The 27995-nt window shown below is 53.5% G+C and overlaps 1 protein-coding gene across 4 annotated transcripts in view; it reads left to right on the top strand.

The window, feature by feature from the left end:
- The window catches only part of CNTRL (centriolin), a 247561-nt gene extending 221993 nt beyond the window's left edge, over nt 1-25568 (top strand). For 3 of the 4 annotated variants that reach the window (XM_069986603.1, XM_069986604.1, XM_069986605.1), the window contains exons 31-44: nt 3569-3728; nt 5068-5183; nt 5819-6036; nt 6746-6903; nt 7529-7602; nt 8813-9001; nt 10835-11060; nt 17237-17442; nt 17622-17762; nt 19464-19688; nt 19781-19843; nt 22412-22609; nt 22750-22860; nt 25267-25568. In XM_069986603.1, coding sequence (XP_069842704.1) covers nt 3569-3728; nt 5068-5183; nt 5819-6036; nt 6746-6903; nt 7529-7602; nt 8813-9001; nt 10835-11060; nt 17237-17442; nt 17622-17762; nt 19464-19688; nt 19781-19843; nt 22412-22609; nt 22750-22860 — 2085 coding nt within the window. In that variant the 3' untranslated portion in view covers nt 25267-25568. The remainder of the gene's footprint in view (nt 1-3568; nt 3729-5067; nt 5184-5818; nt 6037-6745; nt 6904-7528; nt 7603-8812; nt 9002-10834; nt 11061-17236; nt 17443-17621; nt 17763-19463; nt 19689-19780; nt 19844-22411; nt 22610-22749; nt 22861-25266) is intronic. The other variant, XM_069986606.1, reaches the window with a different exon arrangement.
- The last annotated feature ends 2427 nt before the right edge of the window (nt 25569-27995 follow it).

Genomic DNA, 27995 nt, shown 5'->3' with positions numbered 1-27995 from the left:
AGATCCTTTCTGTGTTTTTAATCCACTCCTGGTTTTGGTTGCAATATGAGGACCACAATACTGACTGAAATATATGTAGTGTGAACCCAGCCCTAATCCGAATTTATGTGGTTCTTTTTTTTAGGAATTAAACCTAAGGGTGAAACCCTAAAATTAGGGATAGGTGGATCAGGGCCTTCTATCCGACCTTCTCTAATTTCTGTCAACAATTTATTATCAACTTCCCAAGGATTAAACCGCACAGAGCGCATCCACCACTACGCATCCCACACCAGAAAATTCAGGGCCTGGAAAACTACTCTCAAAACCGGACAGCAATAGTTCAGCCGTCTGCCGGATTGGGAAGGCCTCTAACCACGGCCGCATTCTTTCCAGCTGCACTGGCGTCCAAACTCTTGGATATTGCATCCCTAGTAGAGCTTTGGGCCTGGGAAGATTGAGCTTTTTATAACATCTGGAAAGAGGATGTGCTCCGGCACAGTGGGCGCACTTGTGGCGGTATTTACACGTGTGGATTCATTTACAAGGAGATTGGTTAAAGCATTTGCCTTTACGAAAGAAAGTAGAAGCAGACGAAGCAGCCACCGGCCGTGCCCTCTGCGGATCGTGAGCTGTAGCCACAAGCAGACATTCTTTTCTCCCTATTTTAAAAATATACATTTTGTTGTAAGTTAACAATGCTGTACCCCCAAAACTTCGATATGCATCCAAACTAAGATCCACATGCTGGAAGAGAGCTCCACAAACGTCAGGGAATGGCTCCCCCGGCGCTGAGGTCGTGGAATGGCCCCCCCGGCGCTGAGGTCAGGGAATGGCTCCCCTGGCGCTGAGGTCGGGGAATGGCTCCCCTGGCGCTGAGGTCGTGGAATGGCTCCCCCGGCGCTGAGGTCGTGGAATGGCTCCCCCGGCGCTGAGATCGTGGAATGGCTCCCCCGGCGCTGAGGTCGTGGAATGGCTCCCCCCGGCGCTGAGGTCTGGGAATGGCTCCCCCCGGCGCTGAGGTCGGGGAATGGCTTCCCCCGGCGCTGAGGTCAGGGAATGGCTACCCCCGGCGCTGAGGTCAGGGAATGGCTCCCCCGGCGCTGAGGTCAGGGAATGGCTCCCCCCGGCGCTGAGGTCTGGGAATGGCTTCCCCCGGCGCTGAAGTCAGGGAATGGCTTCCCCCGGCGCTGAGGTCAGGGAATGGCTCCCCCGGCGCTGAGGTCAGGGAATGGCCCCCCTGGCGCTGAGGTCGGGGAATGGCTCCCCTGGCGCTGAGGTCGGGGAATGGCTCCCCCGGCGCTGAGGTCGTGGAATGGCTCCCCTGGCGCTGAGGTCGGGGAATGGCTCCCCCGGCGCTGAGGTCGTGGCATGGCTCCCCCGGCGCTGAGATCGTGGAATGGCTCCCCCGGCGCTGAGGTCGTGGCATGGCTCCCCCGGCGCTGAGATCGTGGAATGGCTCCCCCGGCGCTGAGATCGTGGAATGGCTCCCCCGGCGCTGAGGTCAGGGAATGGCTCCCCCCGGCGCTGAGGTCGGGGAATGGCTCCCCCGGCGCTGAGGTCAGGGAATGGCTCCCCCGGCGCTGAGGTCGTGGAATGGCTCCCCCGGCGCTGAGGTCAGGGAATGGCTCCCCCCGGCGCTGAGGTCGTGGAATGGCTCCCCCGGCGCTGAGGTCAGGGAATGGCTCCCCCGGCGCTGAGGTCAGGGAATGGCTCCCCCGGCGCTGAGGTCAGGGAATGGCCCCCCTGGCGCTGAGGTCAGGGAATGGCTCCCCCCGGCGCTGAGGTCAGGGAATGGCTCCCCCCGGCGCTGAGGTCGTGGAATGGCTCCCCCGGCGCTGAGGTCAGGGAATGGCTCCCCCGGCGCTGAGGTCAGGGAATGGCTCCCCCGGCGCTGAGGTCGGGGAATGGCTCCCCCCGGCGCTGAGGTCGGGGAATGGCTTCCCCCGGCGCTGAGGTCAGGGAATGGCTCCCCCGGCGCTGAAGCATACATGCAGAAGGATCGTTACCAATTCCTAAATGTCTTGGCAGCCGCTGGCTTCTTCCTCTCCTCATCCTTCTCATCCTTTTCTTTATAATGGGGCAGTAAATAAATCCTCCTGCTCCAGTCTCCAGATTTTCTCCTTAGCCGCAGATGTTAGATGATATCCTAAAGGTGAGATGTCACAAGCTAAGGCTCCTTCAGGTGAACCTCGGAGACACCCGGCTTGGGGATAGGCGCTTCAGGCATATCGCTCTGGTCACCCACATCGCTGCAACAATCCAACGCAGGCATCTCCCTACCCAATGCAGCATTAACCCACGCTTGACCAAACGAATCCACACCATCATTAGTAGGAGCGGCACATCCGCTCGCCCTTCAGCACTCACAGCATCAGCCTCAGCAGACTTGCCCAGCATCCTTAAGAACGCGGCAAAACCCTGCTAACATTGTGTTTATCTACATTCAGTGACTGCTCAGTAGGAGGAGCGCGCACAGGAGTAAGGAGGGGGCGCTATGAAGGGGGCGCACCCTTGGCACACTGCGGCGCAGCTCCAGCCACCAGCCCAGATTTCTTTGCAGTCGGCTCCTTTTTTTCGCTGCCCGGCTCATCCCTTGCCCAGTATCACCACCGGTGAAGTCATCATCTTCTGACGCTGCAGATGCCCTCCGTGACGGCGTCTGATGGCGAATGAGCTCCTGCCCTTGGCTCCTCCTCTCACATTGTCATGGAGGCCATCCCTTCCCGCCGACATCGCAGATCTTCCGGTCCTGGTCTGCTGCTGTGCCGCTGGCGGGGAAGCAGCCTCCTCCTCACTAGATGGCGGTACAGCCCCAAGTGTCCCAGCCGCTCCTGAAGCCAAAGCATCCTCTCCCTCCGCGGTAAGCAACAAACTTTACTTCAGCCAGTCTTCTCCCCCTACTCCAGAGGCTCGCTATAGGACTTTATAAAAAAAGATCCTCCATACTTCAGAGATGAAAATCACCTCACGACAGGTAGCAGGCAGCGGTGGTCAGTCCTCTCAGCTTGATCCCGACGTCTGTTAAGATGACTATCCTGCCAAAACTTCTTTTTAAACTGGACTTGGTGACGTCCCTGAAGTATCCGACCAATCACAATTATACTTACCAAATTCTGCCCAAATACAGGGTCCCTTAATAGCAAAAGCTGTACCTGAGGAAACATCTGGAAAGGTGAAACTAATCCGAAATCCCTTGTGGGGAGGCTGGAATATACCATTTTACATAGTAAGCCTCCTATGAGGGAGCCGATACACTCACATACACTTCACTATAGGCTCCGTGGGTATTTCAGGATGAATGGGATATAAAATATAAGCAGTAGGTAAAATCGGTGATGGTAAGGAGCCCCTCCCCCACAGATGCTATTGTAGCAGATAAAGGAGGGGCAGCTAGAGGAGGACATGGGGGGAGGGGCTCTAAGGAGAAGAAGGTCAGCAGTTTCTAGACGAGGCCTAAGCTCTTCTGTAGGCCGGACATGTGGTGTGGACAGCGTCCGCTGAGTCTCATCACGCTGCGCGTCGTTTAGTCCGTTTCCTTATTTTCTGCTATCTTTACATTCTTAAATCTTCTCTTTTTTATTTGCAGGAGGTGAAGTTTGTCTTGGAAGATTTAAGTGTTCAAAAAGGAGAAGTGAGTGCACAGCTGAGCGAGAAGAGGTCGCAGCTCTCCGCCCTGCGGCAGGAAATCCTGGAGGAAGAAGAGAACCTGCAGAAGATGGTCGCCCAGATCCACAGACAGAGAAGTGGTGAGATGTCAGGATCTGCTCTGACCAGTGTATATACATCCTGTCCCCCATGTATGACATCTGTAGGCCCGGTCCGACCTCCACATCATATGGACGTTCTCTTCTTTATGGGTGCATGCTTCACAATCCCTCATGTATGACATCCATAGGCCTGGACTGACCTCTGGCTCATGTGGACATACACCATAAACCCCTGTGTATGACATCCTTGGGCCCGGATTGACCTCCAGCGGGTGTGGACATACATCATAGTCCCTCATGTAGGACATCCATAGGCCTGGACTGACCTCCGGCTCATGTGGACATACACCATAAACCCCCGTGTATGACATCCATAGGCCTGGACTGACCTCCGGCTCATGTGGACATACACCATAAACCCCCGTGTATGACATCCATAGGCTCGGATTGACCTCCAGCGGGTGTGGACATACATCATAGTCCCTCATGTAGGACATCCATAGGCTCGGATTGATCTCCAGCGGGTGTGGACATACATCATAGTCCCTCATGTAGGACATCCATAGGCTCGGATTGACCTCCAGCGGGTGTGGACATACATCATAGTCCCTCATGTAGGACATCCATAGGCTCGGATTGACCTCCAGCGGGTGTGGACATACATCATAGTCCCTCTTGGAGGACATCCATAGGCTCGGATTGACCTCCAGCGGGTGTGGACATACATCATAGTCCCTCATGTAGGACATCTTTAGGCCCAGATAGACCTCCAGCGGGTGTGGACATACATCATAGTCCCTCATGTAGGACATCCATAGGCTCGGATTGACCTCCAGCGGATGTGGACATACATCATAGTCCCTCATGTAGGACATCTTTAGGCCTAGATAGACCTCCAGCGGGTGTGGACATACATCATAGTCCCTCATGTAGGACATCCATAGGCTCGGATTGACCTCCAGCGGATGTGGACATACATCATAGTCCCTCATGTAGGACATCTTTAGGCCTAGATAGACCTCCAGCGGGTGTGGACATACATCATAGTCCCTCATGTAGGACATCCATAGGCTCAGATTGACCTCCAGCGGATGTGGACATACATCATAGTCCCTCATGTAAGACATCCATAGGCTCGGACTGACCTCCAGCGGGTGTGGACATACATCATAGTCCCTCATGTAGGACATCCATAGGCTCGGATTGACCTCCAGCGGGTGTGGACATCATAGTCCCTCATGTAGGACATCTTTAGGCCCAGATAGACCTCCAGCGGGTGTGGACATACATCATAGTCCCTCATGTAGGACATCTTTAGGCCCGGATTGACCTCCACAGGTCCAAATGCTCTGTTCTCTAATGGTTTTCTTCTTTTCAGAGCTGAAACACATTGTGGAGATGCAGCATCTGGAGAACAATGAACTTCAGGGGCTGAAGCATCAGCACAGCCAGAAGATCAATGACCTGGAAAAGACACAGGCGCTGCTGCTGCAGGTGCGATGTGCTGCGGTTTGTGAGCTCTACACAATGGGTCGTATCTTCATCAAGGTTACCTGATGTGATAACAACCATGATAAGAAGAAAAGGAGCGCACTCACCCCGTAAAATGGAATACTTCTTTATTCTTTCATCAAAGGTTAAAAGCCATCTATAAGTACATCGGGTGGTAGGAACGCCACAACACTCAAATCACTGAAGAGGTGACAGCTACTTCCCGCCTAGCTGGCGCTTCTATCAGACGTCTGCGCGAAGCAGCTGTCACCTCTTCAGTGATTTGAGTGTTGTGGCGTTCCTACCACCTGATGTACTTATAGATGGCTTTTAACCTTTGATGACAGAATAAAGAAGTATTCCATTTTACGGGGTGAGTGCGCTCCTTTTCTTCTTATCATGGTTGTTATAGCATGAAGTATGGCTATTGTGAGCAGCACCACCACCCCCTGATCCACCAGGCGCTGTGACTTTTTATCTTTAAGTTACCTGATGTGACATGTCTGTCTGGGATGCATTGGTAATGAGATGCGTATTCCCCCAGCCCCACCAGCGGGGGGGCAGGGCCTTACTTTTCCTTATGGGGATGTAGCCGAGGCTTTGGGAGGGAGTTGGTTAATCGAGAGCTTTGTCTACAGGGAAAGCTGGAACTGGAGAACCTGCAGACAACACTGCAGCGAGTCCATGGAGAGGTGGAGCGACAGCAGCAGCTACTGAAGAAAGATCACCAGGAGATCGAGCTCCTCATGACACAGATGCACGCTCTGCAGGAGAAGGTAGAGACCCTGAACAAGCAGAAGGAAGGTCTGGAGGAAAACAAACAGGAGCTGGAGCACAGACTCATCCAGAGCAACAAGTAATCGTCACACACTGTCACCACCACTGGGGGCAATGTCCACGCTGGGCAGTCATAACCTAGATGGACAGGGGAGACACCAAGTATTGGATGCAGTCAGTAGTGCAGGACTGAGGGAGGGGTCAGATGTAGTGCAGGATGGAGGAGGGGTCAGATGTAGTGCAGGACTGAGGGAGGGGTCAGATGTAGTGCAGGATGGAGGAGGGGTCAGATGTAGTGCAGGACTGAGGGAGGGGTCAGATGTAGTGCAGGATGTAGGAGGGGTCAGATGTAGTGCAGGACTGAGGGAGGGGTCAGATGTAGTGCAGGATGGAGGAGGGGTCTGATGTAGTGCAGGATGGAGGAGGGGTCAGATGTAGTGCAGGATGGAGGAGGGGTCAGATGTAGTGTAGGATGGAGGAGGGGTCAGATGTAGTGCAGGATGGAGGAGGGGTCAGATGTAGTGTAGGATGGAGGAGGGGTCAGATGTAGTGCAGGATGGAGGAGGGGTCAGATGCAGTGTAGGATGGAGGAGGGGTCAGATGTAGTGCAGGATGGAGGAGGGGTCAGATGTAGTGCAGGATGGAGGAGGGATAGGATGGAGGAGGGATCAGATGTAGTGCAGGATGGAGGAGGGATCAGATGTAGTGCAGGATGGAGGAGGGGTAGGATGTAGTCAGTAGTGCAGACTGAGTGTAGTTTAGTTGACACCTTTGCTCTTTGTTTTCAGGTTGTTGTTGGACACCGAGGAGCGGAACAGGACAGCGAGCGCTGCTCTGGAGAGACTGGAGACTGATGTAAGAAGGCTGCAGGAGCAGCTGAGTCAGCTCAACAAGCAGAAGCAAACGCTGCGGCAGGAAACGGCGTCCGCTCAGCAGATCCTGGAAGGTAAGAACCTTGTCTGAATTGCTAAACATTGCCCCACCGTGCCCTGATCCCTACCCCACCGTGCCCTGATCCCTACCCCACCGTGCCCTGATCCCTACCCCTCCCGGCCCCTGATCCCTACCCCACCGTGCCCTGATCCCTACCCCACCGTGCCCTGATCCCTACCCCACCATGCCCTGATCCCTACCCCTCCCGGCCCCTGATCCCTACCCCACCGTGCCCTGATCCCTACCCCTCCCGGCCCCTGATCCCTACCCCACCGTGCCCTGATCCCTACCCCACCGTGCCCTGATCCCTATCCCACCGTGCCCTGATCCCTACCCTACCGTGCCCTGATCCCTACCCCACCGTGCCCTGATACCTACCCCACCGTGCCCTGATCCCTACCCCACCAGGATCCCAGCCCCTGATCCCTACCCCACCCGGCCCCTGATCCCTACCCCACCAGGATCCCAGCCCCTGATCCCTACCCCTCCCGGCCCCTGATCCCTACCCCACCAGGATCCCAGCCCCTGATCCCTACCCCTCCCGGCCCCTGATCCCTACCCCACCGGGATCCCAGCTCCAGGTCCCTGCCCCACCAGGATTCCAGGTCCATGGGTGATGTTTCATGTTCTCCTTACAGACAAGACCGAGGAGCTGAATGGTGTGAATGAAGAAGTGAGTGATGTGAAGGAGCAGCTGCGGCTGCTGGAGCAGGTACGTCCTGGAGGAGAAGAGGCGGAAAGATAACGGGGATCATTACATGTAAACGCTGTGCCCCCTGCTGGCTGTGGAAGGGATTGCACCGTGGAGGTCACTGTAGAGTTCCATATACTGTAGAGTTTTTTTCTGTATGCAGTATCTACAACCTTAAACAGTGTAGCCTTTCTGCAGACGTGTATAGATACACACAACCTTACACAGTGTAGCCTTTCAGCAGACGTGTATAGATGCACTCACAACCTTACACAGTGTAGCCTTTCAGCAGACGTGTATAGATGCACTCACAACCTTACACAGTGTAGCCTTTCAGCAGACGTGTATAGATGCACTCACAACCTTACACAGTGTAGCCTCCCTGCAGACGTGTATAGATACACACAACCTTACACAGTGTAGCCTCCCTGCAGACGTGTATAGATACTTTCACAACCTTACAGTGTAGCCTTCCTGCAGACGTGTATAGATACACACAACCTTACACAGTGTAGCCTTCCTGCAGACGTGTATAGATACACACAACCTTACACAGTGTAGCCTTCCTGCAGACGTGTATAGATACACACAACCTTACACAGTGTAGCCTCCCTGCAGACGTGTATAGATACACACACAACCTTACACAGTGTAGCCTCCCTGCAGACGTGTATAGACACACACAACCGTACACAGTGTAGCCTTCCTGCAGACGTGTATAGATACACACACAACCTTACACAGTGTAGCCTCCCTGCAGATGTGTATAGATACACACACAACCGTACACAGTGTAGCCTTCCTGCAGACGTGTATAGACACACACAACCGTACACAGTGTAGCCTTCCTGCAGACGTGTATAGATACACACAACCGTACACAGTGTAGCCTCCCTGCAGACGTGTATAGACACACGCAACCTTACACAGTGTAGCCTCCCTGCAGACGTGTATAGACACACGCAACCTTACAGTGTAGCCTCCCTGCAGACGTGTATAGATACACACAACCTTACACAGTGTAGCCTCCCTGCAGACGTGTATAGATACACTCACAACCTTACACAGTGTAGCCTCCCTGCAGACGTGTATAGATACACTCACAACCTTACACAGTGTAGCCTCCCTGCAGACGTGTATAGATGCATCATTATAAGGATGCCACCTTTGTGCAGCTTGATAAAGTTGCAGGCAGGTTCAGCCTCCCGTATAAGTTGCTGCTCTGTTCCAGGATCTGCAGAGCATCACCAAGGATCGAGATGATATGTTACAGGAGAAGTCTTCCCTGCAGGAGGAGATAGGGGGCGCTGCAGGGAGGCACAGACTGCTGCAGGGGAAAGAGAGAAGGCTGGAGGAGCGCCTGAGGCAGCTGCAGCGATCTGTGGAGGAGAAGAAGCGCGAGGTCACCCAGCAGGAGGAGGTAAGACGCCGGCCTGCAGGGATCCTTTACCCTGCATATACACGGCTGGGATACACGGATATATGTGGCTGGGATACACGGATATATGTGGCTGGGATACACGGATATATGTGGCTGGGATACACGGATATATGTGGCTGGGATACACGGATATATGTGGCTGGGATACACGGATATATGTGGCTGGGATACACGGATATATGTGGCTGGGATACACTGATATATGTGGCTGGGGCACATGGATATATATGGCTGTACATGGCTGGGATACACGGATATATGTGGCTGGGATACACGGATATATGTGGCTGGGATACACGGATATATGTGGCTGGGATACACGGATATATGTGGCTGGGGCACATGGATATATATGGCTGTACATGGCTGGGATACACGGATATATGTGGCTGGGATACACGGATATATGTGGCTGGGATACACGGATATATGTGGCTGGGATACACGGATATATGTGGCTGGGATACACGGATATATGTGGCTGGGATACACGGATATATGTGGCTGGGATACACGGATATATGTGGCTGGGATACACTGATATATGTGGCTGGGATACACTGATATATGTGGCTGGGATACACTGATATATGTGGCTGGGATACACTGATATATGTGGCTGGGATACACTGATATATGTGGCTGGGATACACTGATATATGTGGCTGGGATACACTGATATATGTGGCTGGGATACACTGATATATGTGGCTGGGATACACGGATATATGTGGCTGGGATACACGGATATATGTGGCTGGGATACACTGATATATGTGGCTGGGATACACGGATATATGTGGCTGGGATACACTGATATATGTGGCTGGGGCACATGGATATATATGGCTGTACATGGCTGGGATACACGGATATATGTGGCTGGGATACACGGATATATGTGGCTGGGATACACGGATATATGTGGCTGGGATACACGGATATATGTGGCTGGGGCACATGGATATATATGGCTGTACATGGCTGGGATACACGGATATATGTGGCTGGGATACACGGATATATGTGGCTGGGATACACAGATATATGTGGCTGGGATACACGGATATATGTGGCTGGGATACACGGATATATGTGGCTGGGATACACGGATATATGTGGCTGGGATACACGGATATATGTGGCTGGGATACACGGATTTATGTGGCTGGGATACACGGATATATGTGGCTGGGATACACGGATATATGTGGCTGGGATACACGGATATATGTGGCTGGGATACACGGATATATGTGGCTGGGATACACTGATATATGTGGCTGGGATACACTGATATATGTGGCTGGGATACACTGATATATGTGGCTGGGATACACTGATATATGTGGCTGGGATACACTGATATATGTGGCTGGGATACACTGATATATGTGGCTGGGATACACTGATATATGTGGCTGGGATACACTGATATATGTGGCTGGGATACACTGATATATGTGGCTGGGATACACTGATATATGTGGCTGGGATACACTGATATATGTGGCTGGGATACACTGATATATGTGGCTGGGATACACTGATATATGTGGTTGAGGCACATGGATATATACGGCGGTACATGGCTGGGATACACGGATATATGTGGCTGAGATACACCGATACACGTGGCTGAGATACACCGATACACCGATACACGTGGCTGAGATACACCGATACACGTGGCTGAGATACACCGATATACGTGGCTGGGATACACCGATACACGTCGCTGAGATACACCGATATACGTGGCTGGGATAAATGGCTCCATACTTCCTATATAATTATCTTTTTTTTCCTTAGCATTCAAAGCAAATCATGAACGAGATTGAGGGGCGAGGAGCGCAGCTCCGGGAGGCAGCCACAAAACTAGAGATGGAGCGGCAGGACTACGAGCGGGAACAGTGCGAGCGGCAGAAAACCCTGGATTTGATCAGCCACAGAGTCTGTGCCCAGGAGGAGCGGGCCCGGGAGCTGCAGCAGGAGGGGAGGTGGTGCACCGCGCTGGAGGAGTCCCTGGAGGCCGCCAGTAACTATTACTATATGTTGTATGGTGCAAGAGCCAGTATCATCCCCCTGCTGCAGTGGGGGAGGGGTATCATGTATCATCCCCCTGTGGCGGTGGGGGAGGGGTATCCTGTATCATCCCCTGTGGTGGTGGGGAGATTGGTATCCTGTATCCATGCCCCTGGTGCAGTGGGGGAGGGGTATCATGTATCCATGCCCCTGGTGCGGTGGGGGAGGGGTATCATGTATCCATCCCCCTGGTGCGGTGGGGGAGGGGTATCATGTATCCATGCCCCTGGTGCGGTGGGGGAGGGGTATCATGTATCCATGCCCCTGGTGCGGTGGGGGAGGGGTATCATGTATCCATGCCCCTGGTGCGGTGGGGGAGGGGTATCATGTATCCATCCCCCTGGTGCGGTGGGGGAGGGGTATCATGTATCCATCCCCCTGGTGCGGTGGGGGAGGGGTATCATGTATCTATCCCCCTGGTGCGGTGGGGGAGGGGTATCATGTATCCATGCCCCTGGTGCGGTGGGGGAGGGGTATCATGTATCCATCCCCCTGGTGCGGTGGGGAGAGGGGTATCCTGTATCCATCCCCCTGGTGCGGTGGGGGAGGGGTATCATGTATCCATCCCCCTGCTGCGGTGGGAGAGGGCTATCCAGTATCATCCCCCTGCTGCGGTGGGGGAGGGGTATCATGTATCCATGCCCCTGGTGTGGTGGGGAGAGGGGTATCCTGTATCATCCCCCTGTGGCGGTGGGGGAGGGGTATCATGTATCCATGCCCTTGCTGCGGTGGGAGAGGGGTATCATGTATCATCCCCTGCTGCGGTGGGGGAGGGGTATCATGTATCCATCCCCCTGCTGCGGTGGGAGAGGGGTATCCTGTATCCATCCCCCTGTGGTCGTGGGGAGAGGTGTATCATGTATCATCCCCCTGTGGTGGTGGGGGAGGGGTATCCTGTATCATCCCCCTGTGGTGGTGGGGGAGGGGTATCATGTATCCATGCCCTTGCTGTGGTGGGAGAGGGGTATCATGTATCCATGCCCCTGGTGCGGTGGGGGAGGGGTATCCTGTATCATCCCCCTGTGGTGGTGGGGGAGGGGTATCCTGTATCATCCCCCTGTTGTGGTGGCGGAGGGGTATCATGTATCCATGCCCTTGCTGTGGTGGGAGAGGGGTATCCTGTATCATCCCCCTGTGGTGGTGGGGGAGGGGTATCCTGTATCATCCCCCTGTTGTGGTGGCGGAGGGGTATCATGTATCCATGCCCTTGCTGTGGTGGGAGAGGGGTATCATGTATCCATGCCCTTGCTGTGGTGGGAGAGGGGTATCATGTATCCATCCCCCTGCTGCGGTGGGGAGAGGGGTATCATGTATCCATGCCCTTGCTGTGGTGGGAGAGGGGTATCATGTATCCATGCCCCTGGTGCGGTGGGGATACCCCTGCACTGGGACAAGTTTTTTCTCTTGCTACCATATCTCAGTTCAGATCTCAGAGCGGCCATCAGGTCATCAGGGGAATGAGTTGTCTCGGATTGGCTGATTGGGTGATAATGGGGCAGGAGCAGGGACACCTCATTGTATATGTCCCTGGATGGAACCATTGAGCCTTGGTTGTGGTTGAATGGACAGACCCTCCTCTAGCCTTCCATTGAGCCTGGAGTTTTATCCACTTCACTGACATCGGTCACACTTGGAGAACCCCCCCCCCCCCCTCCTAAACTTTGCCTGGGTTATGGAGGGTCTCTGGTCAGTAACACTAGGCCGTGGTTATTGGGGGTCTGTGGTCAGTAACACTAGGCCTGGGTTATTGGGGGTCTCTGGTCAGTAACACTAGGCCGGGGTTATTGGGGGTCTGTGGTCAGTAACACTAGGCCGTGGTTATTGGGGGTCTGTGGTCAGTAACACTAGGCCTGGGTTATGGAGGGTCTCTGGTCAGTAACACTAGGCCGTGGTTATTGGGGGTCTGTGGTCAGTAACACTAGGCCTGGGTTATTGGGGGTCTGTGGTCAGTAACACTAGGCCGTGGTTATTGGGGGTCTGTGGTCAGTAACACTAGGCCTGGGTTATTGGGGGTCTGTGGTCAGTAACACTAGGCCTGGGTTATGGAGGGTCTGTGGTCAGTAACACTAGGCCGTGGTTATTGGGGGTCTGTGGTCAGTAACACTAGGCCTGGGTTATTGGGGGTCTGTGGTCAGTAACACTAGGCCGTGGTTATTGGGGGTCTGTGGTCAGTAACACTAGGCCTGGGATATTGGGGGTCTGTGGTCAGTAACACTAGGCCTGGGTTATGGAGGGTCTCTGGTCAGTAACACTAGGCCGTGGTTATTGGGGGTCTGTGGTCAGTAACACTAGGCCGTGGTTATTGGGGGTCTGTGGTCAGTAACACTAGGCCTGGGTTATTGGGGGTCTGTGGTCAGTAACACTAGGCCGTGGTTATTGGGGGTCTGTGGTCAGTAACACTAGGCCGTGGTTATTGGGGGTCTGTGGTCAGTAACACTAGGCCTGGGTTATTGGGGGTCTCTGGTCAGTAACACTAGGCCTGGGTTATGGAGGGTCTCTGGTCAGTAACACTAGGCCGTGGTTATTGGGGGTCTGTGGTCAGTAACACTAGGCCTGGGTTATTGGGGGTCTGTGGTCAGTAACACTAGGCCGTGGTTATTGGGGGTCTGTGGTCAGTAACACTAGGCCTGGGATATTGAGGGTCTCTGGTCAGTAACACTAGGCCTGGGATATTGAGGGTCTCTGGTCAGTAACACTAGGCCTGGGATATTGGGGGTCTCTGGTCAGTAACACTAGGCCTGGGTTATTGGGGGTCTGTGGTCAGTAACACTAGGCCTGGGTTATTGGGGGTCTGTGGTCAGTAACACTAGGCCGTGGTTATTGGGGGTCTGTGGTCAGTAACACTAGGCCTGGGTTATTGGGGGTCTGTGGTCAGTAACACTAGGCCTGGGTTATTGGGGGTCTGTGGTCAGTAACACAAGGCCTGGGATATTGGGGGTCTGTGGTCAGTAACACTAGGTCTGGGTTATTGAGGGTCTGTGGTCAGTAACACTAGGCCTAGGTTATTGGGGGTCTCTGGTCAGTAACACTAGGCCGTGGTTATTGGGGGTCTGTGGTCAGTAACACTAGGCCGTGGTTATTGGGGGTCTGTGGTCAGTAACACTAGGCCGTGGTTATTGGGGGTCTGTGGTCAGTAACACTAGGCCTGGGTTATTGAGGGTCTCTGGTCAGTAACACTAGGCCTGGGATATTGGGGGTCTCTGGTCAGTAACACTAGGCCGGGGTTATTGAGGGTCTCTGGTCAGTAACACTAGGCCTGGGTTATTGGGGGTCTGTGGTCAGTAACACTAGGCCTGGGATATTGGGGGTCTGTGGTCAGTAACACTAGGTCTGGGTTATTGAGGGTCTGTGGTCAGTAACACTAGGCCTAGGTTATAGGGGGTCTCTGGTCAGTAACACTAGGCCTGGGATATTGGGGGTCTCTGGTCAGTAACACTAGGCCTGGGTTATGGAGGGTCTCTGGTCAGTAACACTAGGCCTGGGTTATTGGGGGTCTGTGGTCAGTAACACTAGGCCTGGGATATTGGGGGTCTGTGGTCAGTAACACTAGGTCTGGGTTATTGAGGGTCTGTGGTCAGTAACACTAGGCCTAGGTTATAGGGGGTCTCTGGTCAGTAACACTAGGCCTGGGATATTGGGGGTCTGTGGTCAGTAACACTAGGCCGGGGTTATTGAGGGTCTCTGGTCAGTAACACTAGGCCTGGGATATTGGGGGTCTCTGGTCAGTAACACTAGGCCTGGGTTATTGGGGGTCTGTGGTCAGTAACACTAGGCCTGGGTTATTGGGGGTCTGTGGTCAGTAACACTAGGCCTGGGTTATGGAGGGTCTCTGGTCAGTAACACTAGGCCTGGGATATTGATGTAATCCTGTAAAGAAGGAGTGGGGGGGCTGGTGTTGATCCTGTATAATCCACCTCCTTTGGGGGGGGGGGGGTGTTGATCCTGTATAATCCACCTTTTTTTTGGGGGGGGGGGGTTGATCCTGTATAATCCACCTTCTTTGGGGGGGGGGGGTGTTGATCCTGTATAACCCACCTCCTTTTGGGGGGGGGGGTGTTGATCCTGTATAATCCACCTCCTTTGGGGGGGGGGGTGTTGATCCTGTATAATCCACCTCCTTTGGGGGGGGGGGTGTTGATCCTGTATAATCCACCTCCTTTGGGGGGGGGGGGGTGTTGATCCTGTATAATCCACCTCCTTTGGGGGGGGCGGGGGTGTTGATCCTGTATAATCCACCTCCTTTGGGGGGGGGGTGTTGATCCTGTATAATCCACCTCCTTTGGGGGGGGGGGGGTGTTGATCCTGTATAATCCACCTCCTTTGGGGGGGGGGTTGATCCTGTATAATCCACCTCCTTTGGGGGGGGGGGGGTTGATCCTGTATAATCCACCTCCTTTGGGGGGGGGGGGGGTGTTAATCCTGTATAATCCACCTCCTTTGGGGGGGGGGTGTTGATCCTGTATAATCCACCTCCTTTGGGGGGGGGGGGGTGTTGATCCTGTATAATCCACCTCCTTTGGGGGGGGGGGGGTGTTGATCCTGTATAATCCACCTCCTTTGGGGGGGGGGGGGTGTTGATCCTGTATAATCCACCTCCTTTGGGGGGGGGGGGGGGTGTTTATCCTGTATAATCCACCTCCTTTGGGGGGGGGGGTGTTGATCCTGTATAATCCACCTCCTTTGGGGGGGGGTGTTGATCCTGTATAATCCACCTCCTTTGGGGGGGGGTGTTGATCCTGTATAATCCACCTCCTTTGGGGGGGGGGGGGTGTTGATCCTGTATAATCCACCTCCTTTGGGGGGGGGGGTGTTGATCCTGTATAATCCACCTCCTTTGGGGGGGGGGGTGTTGATCCTGTATAATCCACCTCCTTTGGGGGGGGGTGTTGATCCTGTATAATCCACCTTTTTTTTTGGGGGGGGGGGGGGGTTGATCCTGTATAATCCACCTTCTTAGGGGGGGGGGGGTGTTGATCCTGTATAATCCACCTCCTTTAGGGGGGTGGGGGAGATTGGGTATAATCCACCTCCTGTAACGAGGGGGCGGGGGGGATCAGACCCAGTAGTGGATTATAATAGGGGCGTTTCGGGTGGCAGCCCGGGGCCCTGAGCTCCTGGGGGGCCCATGACTACCCAAAAAGACTTATACTGTCAGTGGTGTACTGTCTCCTGGCTGCACTTCCGCCATGATTTGCAAAAACTCAGTTTTTTTTTATTTTGCACAAATTAGGACATCAGGACATTATCTGTCCTGTACTATGAACGCCAGGCTAGTGCTGCCATAGTTACAGTGGGGTGGGGGGGCCCAGGCTAGTGCTGCCATAGTTACAGTGGGGTGGGGGGCCCAGGCTAGTGCTGCCATAGTTACAGTGGGGTGGGGGGGCCCAGGCTAGTGCTGCCATATTTATAGTGAGGGGGGGGGCCCAGGCTAGTGCTGCCATATTTATAGTGGGGGGGGGCAGGCTAGTGCTGCCATATTTATAGTGGGGTGGGGGGGGGGGCCCAGGCTAGCGCTGCCATATTTATAGTGAGGGGGGGGCCAGGCTAGTGCTGCCATATTTATAGTGGGGGGGGGCAGGCTAGTGCTGCCATATTTATAGTGGGGTGGGGGGGCCCAGGCTAGTGCTGCCATATTTATAGTGGGGGGGGGGGGCCAGGCTAGTGCTGCCATATTTATAGTGGGGGGGGGGGGGGCAGGCTAGTGCTGCCATATTTATAGTGGGGTGGGGGGGGCCCAGGCTAGTGCTGCCATATTTATAGTGGGGGGGGGCAGGCTAGTGCTGCCATATTTATAGTGGGGGGGGGGGGGCAGGCTAGTGCTGCCATATTTATAGTGGGGGGGGGGGCAGACTAGTGCTGCCATATTTATAGTGGGGGGGGGGGGGGCAGGCTAGTGCTGCCATATTTATAGTGAGGGGGGGGCCAGGCTAGTGCTGCCATATTTATAGTGAGGTGGGGGGGGCCCAGGCTTGGTGAACAGCCCGGGGCCTATGGTAAAGTTAATCCGCCCCTGATCAGACCCCGCTGTCCTGGCAGAGATAAGTGTCATCCTTCTGCTGCCCCTGATCCCCCAGGTTTGTTACCCACAGAGTTGGGACCTGTCTCATGTAAATTCTCCTGGTTCTGCAGAACATCTCCTGTCAGAGCGGGAGGGACAGCTACAGGACAAGGCCGCTGAGGTGGCGGCTCTGGAGAAGGAGCTGGAGGCGTACAGAAGGGATCTGAGACAGCTACAAGGTGAGACGACCGCAGAGAAGACGAGAGACGAGAAGAGAATCACCACATTGATGGAAACCATCATGAAGCAGGAGCTGCAGCAGCAGGAGGCGGCTGAGGTGCGTCATGTGTCTGTATGATTGATCAGGAAGCTGTTGGAGCATGCTAAGGGTTGCCATTCTGGCCACTGCCCTTCTTGTCCTTGCAGAAACGCTGCGGCACATCTGGTGGTCACAGCCAGGAGCGGCCATGTTAGGGGAGGCCTTCCTGCATTCACTTCTGTCTCTGTCCTTTCTAGTATCTGAAGAAGGAAAAGAGCAGCTTAAAGGAACAGCTGACAGCGGTAGAACGAGCTGCGTACGACGACCGTGAGCAAGCAAAGTGGCTGAAGAAGGAGCTGACACTGCTGCAAGCCGAGCACAGTGCTCTACAGAAACAGGTGAGTGCCCACTAACCCCAACGCACACCACCGCCTATGAGACCCAGAAACTTCCATCCTTGAGGGGCAATTGGGACAGTACCAGATGGGGGGCAGAAAGTGACATCTGGGGGCAGGAAGAGGTGGGCCATGGCGCGTTACGTCAGAGGGCGGGGCAGGGTGGGCCATGGCGCGTTACGTCAGAGGGCGGGGCAGGGTGGGCCATGGCGCGTTACGTCAGAGGGCGGGGCAGGGTGGGCCATGGCGCGTTACGTCAGAGGGCGGGGCAGGGTGGGCCATGGCGCGTTACGTCAGAGGGCGGGGCAGGGTGGGCCATGGCGCGTTACGTCAGAGGGCGGGGCAGGGTGGGCCATGGCGCGTTACGTCAGAGGGCGGGGCAGGGTGGGCCATGGCGCGTTACGTCAGAGGGTGGGCCATGGCGCGTTACGTCAGAGGGTGGGCCATGGCGCGTTACGTCAGAGGGTGGGCCATGGCGCGTTACGTCAGAGCGTGGGCCATGGAGCGTTACGTCAGAGGGCAGGGTGGGGTGGGCCATGGCGCGTTACGTCAGAGGGCAGGCAGGGTGGGCCATGGCGCGTTACGTCAGGGAGTGGGCCATGGCGCGTTACGTCAGAGGGCGGGGCAGGGTGTGCCATGGCGCGTTACGTCAGAGGGCGGGGCAGAGTGGGCCATGGCGCATTACGTCAGAGGGTGGGCCATGGTGCGTTACGTCAGAGGGTGGGCCATGGCGCGTTACGTCAGAGGGCGGGGCGGGGTGGGCCATGGCGCGTTACGTCAGAGGGTGGGCCATGGCGCGTTACATCAGAGGGTGGGGCGGGGTGTGCCATGGCGCGTTACGTCAGAGGGCGGGGCGGGGTGGGCCATGGCGCGTTACGTCAGAGGGTGGGCCATGGCGCGTTACGTCAGAGCGTGGGCCATGGCGCGTTACGTCAGAGGGTGGGCCATGGCGCGTTACGTCAGAGGGTGGGGCCGGGTGGGCCATGGCGCGTTACGTCAGAGGGTGGGCCATGGCGCGTTACTTCAGAGGGTGGGGCCGGGTGGGCCATGGCGCGTTACGTCAGAGGGTGGGGCCGGGTGGGCCACGGCGCGTTACGTCAGAAGGTGGGGCCGGGTGGGCCACGGCGCGTTACGTCAGAGGGTGGGGCAGGGTGGGCCACGGCGCGTTACTTCAGAGGGTGGGGCAGGGTGGGCCATGGCGCGTTACGTCAGAGGGTGGGGCCGGGTGGGCCATGGCGCGTTACGTCAGAGGGTGGGGCCGGGTGGGCCATGGCGCGTTACGTCAGAGGGTGGGGCCGGGTGGGCCATGGCGCGTTACGTCAGAGGGTGGGGCCGGGTGGGCTATGACACAAGTCCCAGCACAAGGTCAGGATGGCAGTAAAGGATCTTGTTTGTCTGATCTGTGGGGGTCCGATCCCTGGAGATTCTGTGTCCCCCTATGTAAATGATGCTGTGGCTCCATTCATCTCTATATACAGAGGTCGCTGAGTGCGGCATTGGGTTATCCATAGATCAGCTTCACCCAGGCAGGCAAACATGTGACCTGCGTTCCGGTCATCATTGGGGGTCCGATACACGTCTTGTGTTGCCTATTAGGAGTGTTTAGAACTTAGTGATGAAGCTCCATGTGCGGGGTCCACAGGGCCCCTGTGATGGGGGGGAGGCAGGGGGTTCATCTCACCCAATGACCCATTCTCTTGGCAGCTGCGGAGTCAGGAAGAACTGGACAAGCGGCAGCAGGAGGTCACAGAAGTCGTAAGGGAGTTAAAAGCCCAAGTAAAGCTGGAGATCCAGAGCAGCTTACAGGAGCTTCAGTGCACGGCAGCAGACGGGCTGTCAGAAGACCTGGAGAGGCTGAAGGAGGACTACCCCTTCTCTGCAGGCCCCTCCCCCCAGGAGAACCGACGCCCCTCCAGGAATCAGATACTGGTGAGGCATCAGACCCCTCGTGGCTCTCCACCTGCTGGCTCATGGGTGAGATCCTGCCTTCTCTTGACAGAGCTGCCTCCTTCTCTTCACAGGATGAACAATGGCGCAGTGAGGCCTTACGAGAAAATCTGCGACAGCAGGAGGATAGACTGAAGGTGAGCGTGTCACTTACTCTGTGTCTTGGTGATTTCTTAGAGAAGCAGCCAACACCTTGGTTCTCATCTGAGGAGCTTATACACCCCCCAACCCCGCTACAGGATGAGACTACCAGAGCAGAGTGCCACCCTGGGATGGAGGGATCCCCCCCGCTACAGGATGAGACTACCAGAGCAGAGTGCCACCCTGGGATGGAGGGATCCCCCCGCTACAGGATGAGACTACCAGAGCAGAGTGCCACCCTGGGATGGAGGGATCCCCCCGCTACAGGATGAGACTACCAGAGCAGAGTGCCACCCTGGGATGGAGGGATCCCCCCCGCTACAGGATGAGACTACCAGAGCAGAGTGCCACCCTGGGATGGAGGGATCCCCCCCGCTACAGGATGAGACTACCAGAGCAGAGTGCCACCCTGGGATGGAGGGATCCCCCCGCTACAGGATGAGACTACCAGAGCAGAGTGCCACCCTGGGATGGAGGGATCCCCCCGCTACAGGATGAGACTGCAAGAGCAGAGTGCCACCCTGGGATGGAGGGATCCCCCCGCTACAGGATGAGACTGCCAGAGCAGAGTGCCACCCTGGGATGGAGGGATCCCCCCGCTACAGGATGAGACTGCCAGAGCAGAGTGCCACCCTGGGATGGAGGGATCCCCCCGCTACAGGATGAGACTACCAGAGCAGAGTGCCACCCTGGGATGGAGGGATCCCCCCGCTACAGGATGAGACTACCAGAGCAGAGTGCCACCCTGGGATGGAGGGATCCCCCCCGCTACAGGATGAGACTACCAGAGCAGAGTGCCACCCTGGGATGGAGGGATCCCCCCGCTACAGGATGAGACTGCCAGAGCAGAGTGCCACCCTGGGATGGAGGGATCCCCCCGCTACAGGATGAGACTGCCAGAGCAGAGTGCCACCCTGGGATGGAGGGATCCCCCCGCTACAGGATGAGACTGCCAGAGCAGAGTGCCACCCTGGGATGGAGGGATCCCCCCGCTACAGGATGAGACTACCAGAGCAGAGTGCCACCCTGGGATGGAGGGATCCCCCCGCTACAGGATGAGACTGCAAGAGCAGAGTGCCACCCTGGGATGGAGGGATCCCCCCGCTACAGGATGAGACTACCAGAGCAGAGTGCCACCCTGGGATGGAGGGATCCCCCCGCTACAGGATGAGACTGCAAGAGCAGAGTGCCACCCTGGGATGGAGGGATCCCCCCGCTACAGGATGAGACTGCAAGAGCAGAGTGCCACCCTGGGATGGAGGGATCCCCCCGCTACAGGATGAGACTACCAGAGCAGAGTGCCACCCTGGGATGGAGGGATCCCCCCGCGACAGGATGAGACTGCCAGAGCAGAGTGCCACCCTGGGATGGAGGGATCCCCCCGCTACAGGATGAGACTACCAGAGCAGAGTGCCACCCTGGGATGGAGGGATCCCCCCGCTACAGGATGAGACTACCAGAGCAGAGTGCCACCCTGGGATGGAGGGATCCCCCCCGCTACAGGATGAGACTACCAGAGCAGAGTGCCACCCTGGGATGGAGGGATCCCCCCGCTACAGGATGAGACTACCAGAGCAGAGTGCCACCCTGGGATGGAGGGATCCCCCCGCTACAGGATGAGACTACCAGAGCAGAGTGCCACCCTGGGATGGAGGGATCCCCCCCGCTACAGGATGAGACTACCAGAGCAGAGTGCCACCCTGGGATGGAAGGATCCCCCCGCTACAGGATGAGACTGCCAGAGCAGAGTGCCACCCTGGGATGGAGGGATCCCCCCGCTACAGGATGAGACTACCAGAGCAGAGTGCCACCCTGGGATGGAGGGATCCCCCCCGCTACAGGATGAGACTACCAGAGCAGAGTGCCACCCTGGGATGGAAGGATCCCCCCGCTACAGGATGAGACTGCCAGAGCAGAGTGCCACCCTGGGATGGAGGGATCCCCCCGCTACAGGATGAGACTTCCAGAGCAGAGTGCCACCCTGGGATGGAGGGATCCCCCCGCTACAGGATGAGACTGCCAGAGCAGAGTGCCACCCTGGGATGGAGGGATCCCCCCGCTACAGGATTAGACTACCAGAGCAGAGTGCCACCCTGGGATGGAGGGATCCCCCCGCTACAGGATGAGACTGCAAGAGCAGAGTGCCACCCTGGGATGGAGGGATCCCCCCGCTACAGGATGAGACTACCAGAGCAGAGTGCCACCCTGGGATGGAGGGATCCCCCCGCTACAGGATGAGACTGCAAGAGCAGAGTGCCACCCTGGGATGGAGGGATCCCCCCGCTACAGGATGAGACTACCAGAGCAGAGTGCCACCCTGGGATGGAGGGATCCCCCCGCTACAGGATGAGACTACGAGAGCACTCCGCTCTCGTAGTCTCATCCTGTAGCCGGGGGATCCCTCGATCCCAGGGTGGCACTCTGCTCTGGTAGTCTCATCCTGTAGCGGGGGGATCCCTCCATCCCAGGGTGGCACTCTGCTCGCAGTCTGATACCAGATGGAGGAGATTCACTGATACACGAACGGTCCATAAAAGATGCTGAGCTCATGTGCTCATTTGTAGGCGCAGATTTACCAGCGGATGTCCAAACAAGCAGCGGCTCTGAGCAGGGGGCGGCAGCAGACAGAGGGCTCCCTGCACAGTCTCCGGAGGCAGCTTGATGCGCTGGACAACTTGGTCTCTAATGTCTCTGCAGATTCTCCAGTTCACTCCCACAATTCCTCTGAGCAGCAAGAAACATACGGCTCCCTGCTGCCCCAGGTGAAGTAGTTAGGGAAGAAGCCCAACTCAAGAGCCCCACTGCTGTACTGATGACAGGGGACCCCACAATTGGCTTTTATCATCAAGGGAAGTGGCAGTGAATGCTGGAGTCATGTGACTTAATGTTCTTGTGTTTTTAGGGTTTTAAGCAAAGATTCAGTGCATCCCCCACACCGGATCCCACAGAATTTTTAGCCCGGTCACCGCTCAGACAGGTGTACCCAGCAGCAGCAACACCCACCGGTAACTAGGTAAGAGCTATTGTAAGGGCTATAATATGTCATATGATCGTACATGTGGGACGGTGTGTGGTTTTGTATTCGGATATAACCAATATACTACCCCCTATGTACAAGAACTACTATAATACTGCTCCTATATACAGGAATATAACTACTATAATACTACCCCTATATACAGGAATATAACTACTATAATACTGCTCCTATATACAGGGATATAACTACTATAATACTGCTCCTATATACAGGAATATAACTACTATAATACTGCTCCTATATACAGGGATATAACTACTATAATACTGCTCCTATATACAGGAATATAACTACTATAATACTACCCCTATATACAGGAATATAACTACTATAATACTGCTCCCTATATACAGGGATAGGGAGCGTTGTGATCTCTGTTTACTGAGTGATCTCAGTACAGTGTCTGCATCACGGTGGTGCTCAGCATGAATAGAAAAACAGATCATTCAATAAGCACAAGCCATTGAGATAGACAGTAGAAGCCAGCGGCACTCACCGGGTTAATGCAGTAATCGTGGTTTATTTACAAGATGTCATCATACAGGCAACTTCAGGGCAGGGAGAGACAGGTCCAAGGGTGCTGTGCACCGTGGCTACAGCCGTTTCGCGGGCTAACTTTCCCGCTTCATCTGGCCTTGATGAAGCGGGAAAGTTAGCCCGCGAAACGGCTGTAGCCACGGTGCACAGCACCCTTGGACCTGTCTCTCCCTGCCCTGAAGTTGCCTGTATGATGACATCTTGTAAATAAACCATGATTACTGCATTAACCCGGTGAGTGCCGCTGGCTTCTACTGTCTATCTCAATGGCTTGTGCTTATATAACTACTATAATACTGCTCCTATATACAGGGATATAACTACTATAATACTGCTCCTGTATACAGGAATATAACTACTATAATACTGCTCCTATATACAGGAATATACTACTATAATACTGCTCCCTATATACAGGAATATAACTACTATAATACTGCCCCCTATATACAGGGATATAACTACTATAATACTGCCCCCTATATACAGGGATATAACTACTATAATACTGCCCCCTATATACAGGAATATACTACTATAATACTGCTCCTATATATAGGGATATAACTACTATAATACTGCCCCTATATACAGGAATATAACTACTATAATACTGCTCATATATACAGGAATATAACTACTATAATACTGCCTCCTATATACAGGAATATAACTACTATAATACTGCTCCTATATACAGGGATATAACTATAATACTGCCCCTATATACAGGAATATAACTACTATAATACTGCTCCTATATACAGGAATATACTACTATAATACTGCTCCCTATATACAGGAATATAACTACTATAATACTGCTCCTATAAATAGGGATATAACTACTATAATACTGCTCCCTATATACAGGAATATAACTACTATAATACTGCTCCTATATATAGGGATATAACTACTATAATACTGCTCCTATATACAGGAATATAACTACTATAATACAGCTCCTATATACAGGAATATACTACTATAATACTGCTCCCTATATACAGGGATATAACTACTATAATACTGCTCCTATATACAGGAATATAACTACTATAATACTGCTCCTATATATAGGGATATAACTACTATAATACTGCTCCTATATACAGGAATATAACTACTATAATACAGCTCCTATATACAGGAATATACTACTATAATACTGCTCCCTATATACAGGGATATAACTACTATAATACTGCCCCCTATATACAGGGATATAACTACTATAATACTGCCCCTATATACAGGAATATACTACTATAATACTGCTCGCTATATACAGGAATATAACTACTATAATACTGCTCCTATATACAGGAATATAACTACTATAATACTGCTCCTATAAACAGGGATATACCTACTATAATACTGCCCCTATATACAGGGATATAACTACTATAATACTGCTCCTGTATACAGGAATATAACTACTATAATACTGCCCCCTATATACAGGAATATACTACTATAATACTGCTCCTATATACAGGAATATAACTACTATAATACTGCCCCCTATATACAGGAATATACTACTATAATACCGCTCCTATATACAGGAATATACTACTATAATACTGCCCCTATATACAGGAATATAACTACTATAATACTGCTCCTATATACAGGGATATACTACTATAATACTGCTCCTATATACAGGAATATAACTACTATAATACTGCTCCTATATACAGGAATATAACTACTATAATACTGCTCCTACAGATTAGTGTAGGGGGATTGTACTCTTCGTTCCTGACTTTACTCTCAGCAGTTTGTAGACTGTTCTATGTGGTGAATCCTCAGACTTTTCTTTTATTTCAGAGGTTGTGGCTGATGGATTCTGCTGCGGGTGTCTCGGTGGTCTTTTCGGTGCTCTGGATCTCCTCATGCAGATATGAAAGGGGGTGCTGGAGGGTTTGGCGTCACTCAGGTGCATTGCCTTGACCTGTATTCTGGATGTAGCATCTGCTCCCTCTGCCTTACAGCATTAGAAGGATGTGTGGTCTGTGGGGTACAGTACTCCCCCTGAGGTGGGGGCAGGTATTGCACTGATCTGTACAGATTTTATTTATTTTTGTGTTTTAAACATGAATCAGATTTTTTTACTCTGAATAAATAACTTTAATAGACCACTGGTGTCGTGTCATGAACGGATCATGTGACTGCACGCTGCATTCTCTGGATCCCATGCAGCCTCATGGGAGTGCACTCAGCATTACCACCCTCGGAATAGATGGCCAGGGTGTTTAAGTGTACGTCACACACAACCTAACTCATAAATATCATTAATATAGAAATATTAATTAACAATCAGTCCATTGCTAAGATTGTCCGCCCCAACAGCGGTGACATCCCCAAACATGCCGGCTATACAGAACATACCCCAAACGGGGCCCATTCCACAAGCAGCTGCAACCCCAAATTGAAAATGTTGAGCCCAATGTCTGAAAGATGGAAACCATCAGCCCTATAAAGGCCAACCAGAAAACCTTGGAGATCACAATGGCGCTAAGACAAACCACCGATAGAAGTGAGGAACCTCGCACCCTGTAAGTACCCCCACTACAGGAACAAGGCGACTATATAAAGAGGGGGGGGGCGCATGGTATTCTGTACACAAGAAATATTGTTAGAGAGAGAGAGGCTATGAGGTCAAGCACCCGGCAAGGGACAAAGCTCGAGGGAAACAAGATATAGCAAGCAGGGAGAGCGTGAGCGTCAGTACAACAGCTGCCAGCCAGAAGCACAGACAGTTGCTGAGTTAATTCAGCTTCTCCTGTCGAGAGCCGGCTCAGCGGGGGGGCGTGGAATGACTGCGCGGCTGTGTGGAGATGATCCCGTTACTGGGGTCGGAAGAGGGCGAGCCGACAGTGCCAGATCGGGAACGGCGACGCTGCGGTGAGGGACACCAGCAAGAAGGCCAGCCATTGTCACAGGGCATATACTCTGCCTAACAGACACGGCAGTAGGCGTCGAGGGGCCCAGCGATCGGCGTCCATAGCTGCAGCAACGGTTGGAGCATCGGTTGATGTCGCAGCTGAAGTTACACCAGCGGCTTGAGCTGCTGCAGGTCCCGTTGGTGAGTATGTGCATCTCACCACACAGACTGTTAGCGACAATTACAGGGCTGCTCAACATTGCATCAATGACAGTCACATGACTCACATAACTGACGGACGTAGTCACATGACACAGACTGTGCCTAGAGGTTTGGGGTCTGTAGATGGTTTCAGTGCTTCCCAGCTGAAGGGTATTATCAATGCTGCTATAGCTGGAAAGTCAATGCGTAATGACTGTTGCGGATGTTTGGGATCAGGGCTGTGAGTTGCGTTCCCCCCCTCAGTTCTTTGAACGCCAGTTCTTTCTAGACAATGGTCGGTAGATGCCCCTAGTGATGATGTGCCGAGTAGTGAACGGGTGATTTCTTCCTTACCGCTTTTAGATAAGGGGTCAAGTGTGAAGGAGCCGATGTTATGTGAGGTGTCCTCCTTTAGGATATCATTTGTCTGCCACAGTGAAGGAACATATTTGGAAGCTGGAATTTGTAGATGTTTTCTCTCTAGTGCCATCTAATAGAGATATTCTGCGGGATAGGAGGATGATAAGAAAAGCGCTCCTCCCCCATTCCAGCAATGGTTACAGGCATTTTGTGCGTACTTGCCAATTTTAGGCGAAAAACATCTGCATCTGTGTTAAGGTTTATTCCAGCACTTAGACGCCATAATTGAGGCTTATCACAATTTTGGTGGCCTAGCATGGTTTCATTATGATACCATTTTTAGGCAGAAACTGGCAATTTCTCTCTCTGTTAAGTTTGGTACTGGCGATATCGGCCACTGGGTTAATCTAATAATCTCGCATAGACACACTGTGTCCAAACCGCCGGTTAGTGCGAGTGGTGGGGCTATAAGAAAGGGTTACAGTTTTGCCTTCAATGAGGGTAAGTGTAAATGGCAGGCGAACTGTATGTACCGCCATGACTGTTCTTTTTGTGGCGGTACCCACTCCATGTTACGATGTTTCAAACATGCCAACCAGCTGGGACAACAGCTGCAGACAAAATACGGTGCAGGGAAGGTTGGTGACCCCTGTGAAACTTACAAAAATGTTGCCTTACCTGGCGCGTTACCCTAATCAAGCAACAGCTAGATTCCTGTTAGGGTAAATTCACATAGGCGGATCCGCCAGAGTGTCATGCACGAAATCCGCAGCTAATCCGCAATACACGTAATAATAAGAATACTACATGTATTGCGGATTAGCTGCAGATTTCGTGCGTGAGACTCCCGGCGGATCCGCCCATGTGAATTTACCCTTAGAAGGTTTTACTACAGGTTGTACGCAGCCAGGTTGTGTGTGTTGTGATAATTTAGTTTCCATTCATACTACAGTGGTGAAGGATAAGCTTGCTAAAAAATTAGCTGCTGGTCCATTTGACTACCACCGTTTCCTTGTTTTCGGGGGTCTCCCCTTCCCAAGAAGGAAACTGGTAGCTTTTACTTAATACATCATTTATCATTTCCGAAGGATTCTTCTTTTAAATGATGCAA

Source organism: Dendropsophus ebraccatus, chromosome 10 (genome assembly GCF_027789765.1).
Source record: "Dendropsophus ebraccatus isolate aDenEbr1 chromosome 10, aDenEbr1.pat, whole genome shotgun sequence".
NCBI classification, from domain to species: Eukaryota; Metazoa; Chordata; class Amphibia; order Anura; family Hylidae; genus Dendropsophus; species Dendropsophus ebraccatus.
Note: the sequence above shows the minus strand (reverse complement) of the source record. Positions and strands in the feature narration are given on the sequence as shown.